General features: G+C 44.6%; 1 protein-coding gene across 1 annotated transcript; it reads right to left on the reverse strand.

Annotated features, from left to right (window-relative positions):
- Positions 1-8,856: 8,856 nt before the first annotated feature.
- Positions 8,857-13,969, reverse strand: FAM177B (family with sequence similarity 177 member B). Its single transcript, XM_056110542.1, has 4 exons — positions 13,799-13,969; positions 12,150-12,216; positions 9,282-9,379; positions 8,857-9,021 (listed from the first exon to the last, which is right to left on the reverse strand). The coding sequence occupies exons 1-4, from the start codon at positions 13,967-13,969 to the stop codon at positions 8,857-8,859; spliced, it is 501 nt and encodes a 166-aa protein (XP_055966517.1).
- Positions 13,970-14,019: the final 50 nt, after the last annotated feature.

The raw sequence follows: 14,019 nt of genomic DNA on the forward strand, positions 1-14,019 counted from the left end.
TACATTCATTAATTTCAACAACCTATTGCTGCCTTGGCTCAGGGATGAGAGAACAGAGTCAGAGGAGTTACCAAACCCAAGTTCAGATGCCTGCTAAAAGCCAGTAATTTAAGAGATCAAAAAAAAAGTTGATACAAGAAAAAAAATGTTTATAGAGGGGCAGGCAACCTGAGAGTGGCAAACTCTTGTTCCCATATCCGATCCAATTCTCAGGTTAAGAAATGTCAAAGTTGGAAGAACTGTCCCGGGATCATTCCAGCTGGCCCTGGTAGTTAATGGAACTGTGGAGAAACAGACACATCTGTTCCTGTGATATGGTCCCTCAGGTCCCTTCTTCGGGGTCTGCACAATGACCGTGAAGAGTCCTAGTCCTTCCAAGAGGCTGCTGCTGCTTCTCCCAGTGAGACAGGAACTTGGGCATGGTGAGGCTCCATATGTTTTGTAAAGGATCTGCTGTTCTTTTTGTTCACCAACACCCCCCCAAACACACACACACACACACACACACACACACACACATACACTGCCACCGCCCGTAACTGGGTCTGGTTCAACATCAAACAGAGCACAAAGACAATTTCTTTTTTTTTCTTTTTTGGTTTTTGAGCCACACCTAACAGTGCAGTGCTCAGGGCTTCGTCCTGACTCTGCTCTCAGGGATCACACTTGATCAGAGGACTATATGCTCAGAGGACTGGCCTTGCACACAACCCGTGGCAATTGATAAAAGAGCAGGGTGGTGTTCTTGGTCGTAAATCAAGATCTTAACTACATATAAGACTCACTGGAAGCAATCCCTCTGCCCAGCACAGAGCTGAGAATAGTCCCAACTGCCACTGAGTGTGGTCCAACAAAAAAAAAAAAGAAGAAGAAGAAGAAAAAGGAGGAGGAGGAGGAGGAGGAAGAGGAGGAGGAGGAGGAGGAGAAGAAGAAGAAGAAGAAGAAGAAGAAGAAGAAGAAGAAGAAGAAGAAGAAGAAGAAGAAGAAGAAGAAGAAGATATATAGATAGGCTTGAGTTTGTCTATTTTAAACTCAAACTATTTCAAAACAGAAGTTTGTCTGATTCAAGATATCATCTCCCAGGCTGGAGTGGTAGCACAGCGGGTAGGGCATTTGCCTTGCACGCAGCCAACCTGGATTTGATTCCCAGCATCCCAATGGTCTCCTGAGCACCCATCAGGAGTAATTCCTGAGTGCAGAGCCAGGAGTAACCACTGTGTCTCTCCGGGTGTGACCCAAAAAGCATATATATGCATATATGTATTATATATATGTGTATATATATATATATATATATATATATATATATAAAATCTCCTACCCTTAAGACCAAGAGACCAATCCTTCTCAGAGATGAGATCTTAAGTATATTACATGTCTAATACCAGAACAGATATGAAGGCCTGCTTTCTTGTGAGCAGCATTTTGTGTGTCTTCATCTAGGTGTTTGAACTGTAGGAACTTGCCGCCTTGGTTCTTCCAATTCTATTCAAAGAACCTCTGATTTGTGCTGCAGGTTAAGATCATCCTCGGAACAGAAGTTTCCTCAAAAAATAAATACAAATGGCCAAAAGGCACATTAAAAAATGCTCCAGTCATCGCATTAAAATCGCTAGTCATCAGGAAGATGCAAATCAAAACCACAGTGAGATATCACCTCACACCACAGAGACTGGCACACATTCAAAAGAACAAAGACAACCAGTGCTGGCGTGGATGTGGGGGAAAAGGGACGCTCTTTCACTGTTGGTGGGAATGCCAACTGGTCCAGCCTTTCTAGAAAACAATATGAGCATTCCCTCAAAAACTAGAAATTGAGCTTCCATATGGCCCCACAATACAACTTCTGGGAATATATCTGGAGGATGCAAAAAAGCACAGTAGAAATGACATCTGTACCTATATGTTCATTGCAGCACTGTTCACAATAGCCAAAATCTGGAAACAACCCAAGTGCCCTAGAATAGATGACTGGTTAAAGAAACTTTGGTACATCTACACAATAGAATACTATGCAGCTGTTAGGAGAGATAAAGTCATGAACTTTGCTTATAAATGGATAGACATGGAGAGTATCATGCTAAGTGAAATGAGGCAGAAAGATAGGGACAGACATAGAAGGACTGCACTCATTTGTGGAGTATAGAATAACATAGTATGAGGCTGACACCCAAGGTCAGTAGATACAAGGACCAGGAGGATTGCCTCATAGCTGAAAGACTGCCTTATGAGCGGAGGGGATAAGGCAGATGGAATAGAGAGGGGATCAGTAAGAAAATGATGGTTGGAGGAATCAGTTGGGGTGGGAGATGTGTGTAGAAAGTAGATAATGGATCAAACATGATGACCTCTCAGGGTCTGTACTACAAACCATAATGCCCAAAAGTGGAGAGAGAGAGAGAGAGAGAGAGAGAGAGAGAGGAATATTATCATCTGCCATGGAGGCAGGGGGAGGGTGGCGAAGGGGGGGTACACCGGGGATATTGATGGTGGGGAATATGCACTGGTGGAGGGATGGGTGTTTGATCATTGTGTAATTGTAACCCCAAAATGAAAGCTTATAACTATCTCACGGTGATTCAATAAAATTAAAAAAGAAAAAAAGTTCACAACTTTCTGCAAATTGACTGGAACCAGAAGGGAATTCTTTTAAGTGAAATAAATAAAATGGAGAACTGAAAAAAAAATCATACTCGGAATGGTTTTAAATTAATTGTGCCTCCCTTTTCCTGCTCACCATTTGCGTATTTCATCTAATTAGCTTAGATATCCTTTTCCTTCCTATAATGATAAATGAGAAACAACTTGATGAGATCATGTAGAAAATTGACTTTCTAACCCCAAAACCACACTGTAGAAGCAATCGCACCCCCTCCCTAATATTTCCATCAATTGCTCTTCTCAAACTTGACATCCATATAGCAGAAAAAATGTCTTTTATTCCCACATAATAGTAAAAACCTGCAGGGGCTCCCCCACAATAGTAAACCTTGAATTTACAAAGTTGTTAGCAACTAACACTAGCTTCTTTGAGGCTTCACACATTTTGAGAGTGAGAGAACAGAATAAAAGATCCCTGGGGTTCCAAAGAGGGATGGGAAATGGGCAACGGGAGGGAGATGACTAGAACAAAAAGGGAAAAGCAAATGTCACCTGCTGCCCTCTTTTCCTAAAGCAAGAAAAATACCACTTCTCACTTGTCAGCTGGATACACACGCAAAGTAGCACATGTGTTTAAAGACTTGAGTTATGGCCAAGAGTGCCAGATTGAAAGCCCTGTTTTGCCATCAATCAGGTGTGTGAGTTAGGGCCAACCCCTTTCCATATTTCAGTCCCCTCATCTGGAAATCAGGTGAAGAGCAGCAGCATTTCATAGGATGCTGAGAGCATCAAGATAAATGGTCAGAGCATCTAGAAAAGTGCCCACTCCATAGCAAGTTCCGATTAAGTTCTATTAATACAAGTTCTATTAAGTTCTATTAATACTCATGTTGCTCTTATAATTTAGTGATGATAATAACTAAGAGATCATTATTGTCTTTCTTTGCAAACATGAGTGATAGTACAGTGGGTAGAGCATTTCCCTTGCACGGGGCCAACCCGGTTCAATCCCCTGCATCTCATTTGGTCACCCAAGCAACACCAGGAGTAATTCCTGAGTGCAGAGCCAGGAGTAACCCCTTAGTACCACCAGATGTCAAAAAAGCAAAAAAATCAAAAGCAAAAACAAAAAATATGAATAATGAATGAAAGGGAAAACAGGTAACACTTCTCTAGATATTTCTTTATAGTCTCATGAGTAGTACTATCACACTGTACTCAATAGGCACAAAATAAAAAACTTTTGAGAGCTTTTATTAAATATGCATGCCACTGGCTGCCAAGGTTATATCAACTACCCTTGGAGGTTATTTGCTGATCAAAAAAGATGTTAATCTCATCACAGACTGCGGTGGAGGAAAAAAAAACACACTGCTCTCCATCACTGGGCATTTAAAAAGTTATTTAGTCAGATTTACAAATATTGACACATGAGTCATTGAAGACTAGAACTTTTTGCCTTTTTTTAGATAAGGGTATTTATAATGTTCTTCTATAATTTAGCTAATGTAAATTATGACTCCTCAATTCAATTGTGTGCCGCTTGCATCATTCACTCTGACATTATTGAATGTTAAAATATGAAAATGAATTACTTAAAGAATGAATTCAGAATCATTGGATTTGGGAGCTGAAAGAGACCTTTGAAATCAGATCCACTTCAGCTCGGGGAAGCCAAGGGTCTAGGCCAGCACACCATCACCAAGAAGAGGAAATTGGAGCTTCTTTCAAAAAGACATATGGCTCTGTCATCTTATATACACAGCCCTATGTATCTGAAAATTTTCATGATGCGTTTTCCTATAAGCTCTGGAGACCAAAATCCCCCCTGAAATTTTCCTCTAGAGGTTACATAAGAAGGTATGAAAACAGTGCAAAGATACTCTGTTGTTACTCAGTTCTTACTACCTAAGCTTACTCTGTTGATTCAATTATTTCAGCTAGACACTGATATTACACATCATCTTTCACCCTCGCCAGCTGCTCTATTTTCCATCAAAGCACAATGATGAGATGAAAATAGCACTTGCTATCAGTATTGTGATTGGAGAATTGTTGGCATTGCTCCCCCAGAATGGAAACCTCGGGAGGGTAAGTCATCATGTCCCCAGTTCATTGGATGTCCCGATATTGGATGGAGAAAATGAGGACCATGAGCCCTCCATGGTGCACATTTCAGCAGAGATAGATGACTTACCTTCAGTGTTTAGCCCTGAAAGATGGAAGATCAACCCAGGAGAGAGAGAGTTTTTCTCTGGTTCTATAACTAAGAGGAGTGATGTAGACAGAGGCTGCCTGCTGCCTGCTACCTTCCCTTTACCAACAAGAGTGAGAAGAACTTGATAAAGAAGCCAAGGGAGAAAAGTACCCAAGAAGGAATGGTACTGATAGCACGATTCATGGGAATGGAAGGCCAAGCTTTACCCGCCAGCCCTCTGAGTTTTTCAACTGGGTTCTAACAAAACCAACAAGAAAAAACACATTAAGAAAAGAAAAACAGAGGCTGGAGTGACAGCACAGTGGGTAGGGTGTTTGTCTTGCATGCGGTCAACCCGGGTTTGATTCCCAGCATCCTATATGGTCCCTTGAGCACTGCCAGGAGTAATTCCTGAGTGCATGAGCCAGGAGTAACCCCTGTGCATCACCGGGTGTGACCCAAAAGTAAAAAAAAAAGAGAAAAACAAGCAGATTGTGAGCTATCACTGCCTAAGCACACATGACGTGGAAGAAACCTGTGCCCACAGCAACTCAGAACTGGCAGCTGAGAATGCCTTCATCAAAGAGCATGCTTTCTCCAGAACTCCCCCAGGGGGCTCTCTGGGGTTGGGGGTGGAGGGGGATTAACAGAGGTTTGGTGGGGGAGTTCTCTGGGCTGATAAGAGTATATCCACATAAAAGAATTTATTTCCTGCCTTTTGGCAGGCAGTAAAGAGAGATTTTTCCCAGGTTGTCTGCTTCTGAATCACTTTCAGCTCAAACTCTTTTTTGTATCAAAGCACTGTCTGGGATGACACCGTATGGTTTCCTTCACCAGATGCATTCTCAGTTGCAGGAGTTCTAAAATGTCCCCAGCTGCTTGCTTTCTGGGTTTTTTGGTTGGTTTGTTTGTTATCGATTTTGGTAATTCATTTGGCTTTGGGGCTACACTGGGTGGAGTTCAAGGCTTACTTCTGATTTTTTTGCTCAGGGATCACTCCTGGTAGGGCTTGAAAAACCTTGTAGAGATCAAATCAAAGTTCTTCTGCATACAAGGCAACCTCACTACACCTGGCCATGCTCAGAGGTTACTCCTAGCTCCTTGCTCGGGGATTACTTCTGGCACGCTCTGGGGGCCATATGGGATGCTGAGGATGGAAGCCTGTTTGGAATTGCGAGGCAAGAGACCTGCGCCCTGTACTCTGACTCTAGCCTCTTAAACTGTGTTATTACTGTGGTATTTTAGCAGATGGAGTTTCAAGAGTTCTTCTAATTTTCTTCAGGTTTTTAATTACAGAGGAACAAAATCAAAAAGAAGGAACACTTATTAATCACCAAAATGGCTCATTTATTACTGAGACACTGTCTGGAAAAATATATGTATTGCAAATGTTTCTGCAGGTTTGGAGATTTTAGGGAATTAACAAAAACTTCTATAATTCACACAAAGAGAATATGCCTTGTGTTGCCAATAATATATTTTGATAAATTAGGCCCTAAATGTGTTGAGTTCAGGGGAAAGTGCAGATTCAACACTGGCCGCTGTAAGAGAGGCACAAGCAGTATTTGCAATGATGACCCCACTGACAGGGAGCAACAGCTCAAAAGTTGCCAGCGCCACCCAGAGGTGTGTGTTTGAGATTTCTGGCGGGAACTAGGTATTTCTGATTAAGGATAATGTGGATATTAAACAATAGCAAGAGCATATCTTGTCAGAAATGAAAAGAGGTCATATAAATTCATAAAACTTGTCTCTCGTGACCCTGGACAGGCCAGTGTCTAATTGATGTGTGTCCTGCACACTTAGATGTCCAGCACAAAAGCACACCCACAAAAAGGGCTCCCCAATCTCTGTCATAGGAGGAGACACCAACCTTCACCACCCTTTCTGGCTGAGCCATCAGTTTCCCTGATTCTGCCTCCTGGAGTAGTTGAAATGGAGCAGACCAGAGCTTGCAATCAGGCATGGCCCCAAACTTCTGTTCCTGCCACCTGCCTCTTCCTGTTCCCTCTTCCTGGACTGTTCTAAGAAAGAGGGTTAGAAGCACCTGACTAGAGGAAGGATGGCACTGGGAAATGAACTGCGGGAAAGAGAAGATAGAATGGCAGGAGGAGGGCCCAAGGGTGTGCCCGCTAATCTGTACCAGCCAGAAGATCATCCTCTGGACATCCTGCTCTCCCTGCCTCCCTCTCTCTCACCAGACCATCTGTGGTAAACCCACTGAAAGGAGCTCACCCATTGTCCCTTAATTAAAAAGACAGAAAAGGTGAAGGATGGGTGCCCACACAAGACCATCCCCTTACTAAGGGAGTTTTCCTCCCTCTTGTCCTCTTACCTAGCCCCTTAAATAAATTCTCTTCTAAATTTGACCATTTTGTCTCCACTCCCTTGCTTACGATTTTGGCTACTGAGGACAAGGACTGGGGTGTCCTGTTAGCCTTGGTGGTGCTCCCAGGTCCCTGCCCCCAAACATTGCACAGAACAGTCCATCCACGCTGGAGGGAGCCCCAACTCCAATACTCTCAAAGGAGAAAGTTACACGCAGTGATGTTCAAGCCCTGTGTGAGCTGCTGTGTGCCAGAGCCCCTGACTTCTCTAGCAGGAGTTGTCCAGGGACTCCTGCTGAAGGGAGAGCACCACAATTCACCTCTCACCTCTTACACAGGGCAGTGGAGAAACCTACTCTGCACTCTGTAGGAGTGCGCTCGGCAGCTGAGCATTGTGCAAACACCCGGTCTCTCTCTCTCAGGACCTGGAATCAAAGGTTTGCATCCTTTGCCTATAGTTTTAGGCTCATACCAGCACCAAGTAGTCCTTTGAGCACTGCCAGGAATTCCAGAAGGCAAGTTCCATGGGCAACTTCTGTAACTCTGTAACTGTCATGGATTTAAAAGTAACATCTAATACTCAGTTTTTCTTTTCTTTTTCACATCTATTACTATTATGTAGCAGTAAGTCTCAAGGAACAATATAAAAAAATTGCCACTCAAATTTGGCACTGAGCCATCCAGACACCTAAAATCACCAAACTAATAAATGACAGCAGTGAGATTTGACCTCAAGTCTTGTTACTGCAAATCCAAATGATTTTCTGTTGGGTCATAGCTTTTTGCCACCTCAAACTCTCTTTCTCCCTGTGAGTTCCATGTTTGATCTTTCTAGATTTTTGTTTTGACTTTGTTTTTCCAGGCCACACCTGACAGCATTCAGAAGCTACTCCCGGCTCTATGCTCAGGAATCTCTCCTGATGGTGCTCAGGAACATATATGCTGCCAGGGATCAAACTGGGGTTGGCCACATGCAAGGCAAGCAAGTACCTTACCTCCTGTGCTATCTCTCCAGCTTTTCCAAGTTTTCTAAACATGTTAGCAGATGAAGGAGGTGGGGGGGAAATTGTGATTTTTCTGGAGTTTAGATTGTTTTTTTTTATTCAGAGAAAATAAGGGTGATTAATTCCAAAAGACATTGATATATTGGAACAGGACTGTTTGCAGCCAGTGTTTATTGTAAAATACTCCAAGTATGCTTGCAGAGGGACACACTTGGTACCAAGTGCTAACAAGGTCCTGAGTTAGACTTTGCAGTGTCCACCCTTCCTTCTGGGAACACAGCTCTTGTCCTGCACCCTGAACACAGATCAAAGTGTTCCAGCCCAAAATATACATGCCCGAAGTTCCTTAGGCATTATTTTTGCGAAGTAAAAGACAGACCACAATGAACAGAACTTGCTTCCCTGGGGTACAGTTGAGTTTGGAGCTTAGAAATAAAACTTTATGTTGTTACTGTGTTTGGCATATCGAATACTCTCGGTAGCTTGCCGGGCTCTCCGAGAGGGGCGGAGGAATCGAACTCGGGTCGGCCATGTTGGCCGCTTGTAAGGCGAATGCCCTACCCGCTGTGCTGAGAAAGAAAAATCCCAACTTGTTCTCCTCATCACTTGCAATGTTATCACAAAATTAAGATCAGAAATGACCCAGGGACTGGGGGGCAGGTGCTATTGCCGCCAGGAAAATCCATGGCCCAGGAACCAAGATCTGGGAACTTGGCACAGCTGCCCATTAGGAATCTACCTCTGGGTTCCCCCTGAAACAGGAATTCTCATGGGGGGGTTCCCTCTGTAATGTCCCATACTCTTGACCTCCAAGCTCCAAACGACTCTCTTCGTTACCACCTCTGGCCGGCAGGGCCTGACACCCATTCCTTCCGCTTTGCTCATCAATTTTCTGGAATGAAGAGAAAATGGAGAAAGTTCTCATGGTAAACATAACGCCACAGCCCCGCTTCCTTGCCACAAAAGGTCTTCAGAAGGAGTTTTTTTAAGTCAGCTCAGATTTCAAACTTTGACAGCCCTATTGGTTGGAGCATTAGAAAATAAGTCATTCTGACCAGCGGGCCTCAGAGATATGGTAGCACATGATTGCAAGGTAGGAAAGTATATAGGAGCAGCAGAAATCCTTCTTTCAGGTTCTCTGACACCACGTACCTTCTCCTGGTTTTTATGGTACTCATCCAACACAAACTGATATTTGGGTTGATCGAGGCCCAAGAAGACAGCGATTCTTCCACCAAGGAATTCACATGCTGAAAGAAAGAACAAGCACTTTGAGAAACTGAATTCAGAAATATAAGCTTAGATTGCTGAGGGGTGAAGAGTTTAAACCTGTCTGCAAGTGATCATTTATGCCAGTTCAAGCCTCAGCCCCCAAAATGTCAATGAGCCTGAATTCACAACCAGTTCCAGGACTCAAAGGAGGATTATTCGTTCAACCTGCTGCCCTCTGTCTTTTGGGATTATACCTGAAAGATCCTCAGCAGATGAAGAGATCAGAAAAGGGATCCGCCTGCCCACTGAGAGGCCCAGCCTGGTTCCTGAGCAGGTCAGAGACAATGCTTTCACAGGTGAAGAGCAGATCTCCAGCCAGAGCATACTCCAAATCAGTCCCCAAATTCCATCCTGTGTTACCATCAGCAGCGTGAAACTGATTTGAGTTCCTGAGTAGTTGGGTCCTTGAGTACTGGAGAGAAGATTTGCATCCAAACTCCAGATGTTGAAGTTTGAGTTGTGGGGAGAGAGCCATAGTACAGCAGGTGGGGTGCTTGCCTTGCACGTGAATTAGCGAGGTTCAATCCCCAGCAACCCAGATGGTCCTCCAAGCCTGTTAGGAGTAGTTTCTGAGCACAGAGCCAGGAGCAACCCCTGAGCACATTGCTAAATGTGGCCCAAAAAAACAAAAGCAAGAGTGAAGTTTGAGTTATTTATGGAGCTGCTTGAAGGCGGTGGTTTGGAATCCCCACTGTTCTGTGTCCGAGCCCTGTTCCCTCACAGGCTTCTCATGCTACTGCATGTCCAGGGTCTGTGTTGATCCCTCACTGCTTACACCCAGCTAGGACAGTGCAGGCTGCATCTCACAGCCAGTGCCAGTGGCATTTCATCCCCTTAGTACAGTGGATAGGTTGTTTACCTTGCACGCGGCCGACCCAGTTTCAATTCCTCTGTACCTCTTGGAGAGCCCGGCAAGCTACAGAGAGTATCTCGGCCACATGACAAAGCCTGGCATGCTCCCCGTGGCGCATTTGATATGCCAAGAACAGTAACAACAAGTCTCACAATGGAGACGTTACTGGTACCCGCTCAAGCAAATCAATGAACAACTGGACGACAGTGCTACAGTGATTTCCTTTCGTGACACTCCAGCCACATGTGTGGATGAAAATGGGCGTTTCACAAAAGGAGACAAAGAAAGAAGAAAAGGAAGGTCTGCCATGGGAAGGAAAGGGGGGTGCAGTGTTGGGGAATGGTGGGAGGGAAATGGGGGACACTGCTGTTGGAAATGTACAATGGTGGAGGGATGAATGTTGGATCATTGTATAACTGAAACCCAATCATGAACAGCTTTGTAGTGGTCTATCTTATGAATATTCAATTAAAAAGTTAAACACAGAGACACACACACAGAGCTGTTTCCTGCCCTCTGCTCCACAGAGATGAGGACTCAGAGAGAAACTATCACCCTGGGCCAAGTGTGGGGTCCACACATACTTTATACTTTACCGTTTCCACTCCAGCCATTTCCAGTATCTATAGAACTGACTACCTTGAGATTTCAAAAGACCCATGAAATAACAGATGACATGAACCCCGCCCACATCAGAAATTCTTCCCTGCACAACATTCTCCTTACAAACAGCCTCAGGCCACAGTCAGAGTCCAGGATGAAGGTTCTGCATGAGCACTTTTCCCCAAGATGTCTGCGGGAAATCCTTTCTCAAATGATCGGGATGGCAGGTGTTGGAGTATTTGAGAATTTGTCCTGCAGGTTTTCTGGACTTTTCTGTAGTACCCCCTGAGGTTAATAAATAAGTCAAAAGAAGGGCTTTGCTTTCAGCGTTTTCTAAAGACAGGCGCTCCTTCGGCTCCTGTGAGGAGTCAGGGGCATTTCTGGTTTATGATAATACGATCAGGCCCAGGGAACTGGGAAGTGTATCATGTAGATGCAGTTTCCAAGTCTTTCAGGTGTTCAAGAGAAGAATCAAGCCAGGGAGCATCTGCATGATAAAAGAAGAATCCAAGATGCTAGTCTCTGTTTTTTTTTAAAGCCCTGAGGGGGCCCAGAGATGGCTGAGAGTCAAAGAATTCAGCACTCAACACCAAGCACCAAGTTGGTCATAACTCAGAGTCTAAAACACCAAGGCTGCCAGGTTGACCCCTGGTGCCACTGGCAACAGCAAGCAAAATCCTGGCACCTCTATTCACTGTGATTCCCCGACCCTACAAATGAATCCAGCTACCCCACAACCAGTGGGCGGATGACACAACTTGAGGCGTTGATACAAAAATGTTGTGCAAGCCCATAGCCAGGACCAGTTGGTGAATGGGTGTATGAGCACTACAAAAAACTGTGCAACTGCTGGCTTGTGCCACAACACGCATGCATACAAGTGCCATAAGTAAAGGGTATATCCTGATCCCCAACCCTGCAGGCTCATTTGCAAGTATGACAGCTAACCCAGGTAAGCCCAGCACTTGAGATCAAGTGTGTGCTCTTCAATCAGACATGTGACACCCCCCAAGGAATGAGTGCAACCCCCAACTTGGAAACAGCATCAGCAGAGCAAGTGGATGACAACTGGAATCAGTGTGAAACACCTTAAATGAAGACAGTAAACGAGTAAGATATATTTGCTAACAGAAGTTGGGGGGAAGATGGATCTGTGAGGTTCAATGTCTTCAGTCCGACTAGAGGTCCTCACTTCCCTGGAGTCCCTGGAAAGGACGGAACCACTGGAAATTCTGTTGGAGAGTTTGGAAATAAATCTCCCTTCAGGACAGAAAAATCTCTGGGGTACTTACTAGAAAAGGAGGCGCTTGTTACTCGCCCTGCCCAGAATCGGAGGTAGGGACCCCATGGAAGCTGAGACTGAAAGAAAAAAAAATCAACTTAGAGAAATTAATAGCAGTGTGAGCCACAGTCTCTCAGGTATGTGAAGTGGTCTGGCACAAACTCCCTTCAGTACCACCCCCTGAAGTTACCTAGTTTAATCCCCTTATCTACAAGGCCTGGTGCGCTGGGAGAGTCCCTGCCGGCACCATATGCTGTGCCTGGAAGACTCTAGAAGCCCTGCCTAGTGCTACTGCTCAGTTTCCAGAATAAGCTAGACACCCGCCTCACAGAGTGGGCTGAGCATGACAGTCTGGGACCTGCCACTCACAGCCTCTAGCTGGATGAGCTCCAATTACTCTATGGACACTCCACTGACTTCACATGGTTATAGACACAACTGTATTTTACAGGCTCAGAGCATCATACAGACACCATTTCCCACAACTGGCTACATGTGTCCTACTCACCCTCATCCCAGAATTAACTCATCCCAGAATTAACTCATCCTAGAAAGTAGAACCTCCCCACCAAAGCAGCCCAGACACAGAAAAGAAGAAACTGCCTAGACTTTCTCTGGAGACCGCGCCAGTCACAGTCCCAAGAGTAGGCTCATTTCTCTTTAACAAACTCGCTTTGCTCTGGCCTAAACCACCTTCACTCTTCTGATAAATTCTTCTACCATCCCATGACTCAAACCCAGCAGGCCTGGCTTGAAGCTCTTTCCCCATCAGTGCAGGCTTCATGTAGAATATATTCCCATTTCTTTCTCTCAGATGAGAAAGCTACGATTTTCCAAATCCAGGATTAAGTATGCATGGATCAAGAGAGCCAACCACTGAAAACAAGGAATCAGCTCAGAAGTGTTTTCCATTTCTTCTCCTGGATAAAGATACTATGGTACATCTATACAATGGAATACTACACAACCACCAGGGAAACCGAAATAATAAAATTCGCATATAAATGGATGGATGTGCTGAGTTGAAATGAATCAGAAGAAGAGGGACCTACATGGAACGAATTGGACACATTTGTGGAATATAAAAACACAGAAGGAGACTAATATTCAAAAACTGTGGAAACAAGGGCCAGGACGAAAGGTCCATGGTTGGAAGCTTACCACAAGTGCTAGTGGGGGAGGATAGGATAGAGAAGGGACCACTGTGACAAAGAGTCAGAAATGATCACTGTGAACTGAAAGTAGATAAGCAATAAATATGATAACCTCTCAGAACCTGTATTACCCATAAGGGGGGGGGGGAGAGAGAGAGAGAGAGAGAGAAACAGACAGACAGACAGAGACAGAGAGACAGAGAGAGAGATAGAGTCAGAGAGAGAGAGAGGAAAAACGCCTGTCATAGAGGTCGGCTGCGGGAAGGGGGCCAGGAGGGAACTGGGGAGATTGGTGGTGGGAAATGTACACTGGTGAAGGGACAGATGAAGAAACATTGTATGACTGAAACCCAATCATGAACAATCTTGTAACTGTGTATCTCACAATCATTCGATAAGAATTAAAAACAAACAAAGCACCCCGTTTTCCATAAACCTTGTCTGGCTTCCTCTTGCTCATATCACTCAGCTGCCACGTGCTCTAAGATCAATGTCCTACACTTACTGGGTCCAGGGCTGGCTTCCTTCTCTCTTCTTCTGTCTCATCCTCTTCTTCCTCTGTGCTATATTCTTCCAAGATGTCTCCATCAGCAAAGTGGATGATTCTTCTGGGAGTCGGCCTTGGGGAAGGTTCATGCTTTCCTGGTGGCAGCTGTTGGAAACTGTCTCCTTCCATCAGGAGCCAAAGAACTCAGAAACTCAGAAATGCATCTCAGGGTGGATGAC

This window comes from Sorex fumeus, unplaced genomic scaffold (genome assembly GCF_029834395.1).
Source record: "Sorex fumeus unplaced genomic scaffold, SorFum_2.1 ptg000010l, whole genome shotgun sequence".
Taxonomy (NCBI): Eukaryota; Metazoa; Chordata; class Mammalia; order Eulipotyphla; family Soricidae; genus Sorex; species Sorex fumeus.

Excerpts from the sequence above, each read along its gene's own strand:
- FAM177B (XM_056110542.1), bottom strand. The coding sequence starts at position 13,969 with ATGGAAGGAGACAGTTTCCAACAGCTGCCACCAGGAAAGCATGAACCT. Across the intron at positions 12,217-13,798 it reads GGAAGCCAGCCCTGGACCCA|TCTCAGCTTCCATGGGGTCC; the intron begins GTAAGTGTAGGA and ends TTTTTCTTTCAG. Across the intron at positions 9,380-12,149 it reads AACAAGCGCCTCCTTTTCTA|CATGTGAATTCCTTGGTGGA; the intron begins GTAAGTACCCCA and ends TCTTTCTTTCAG.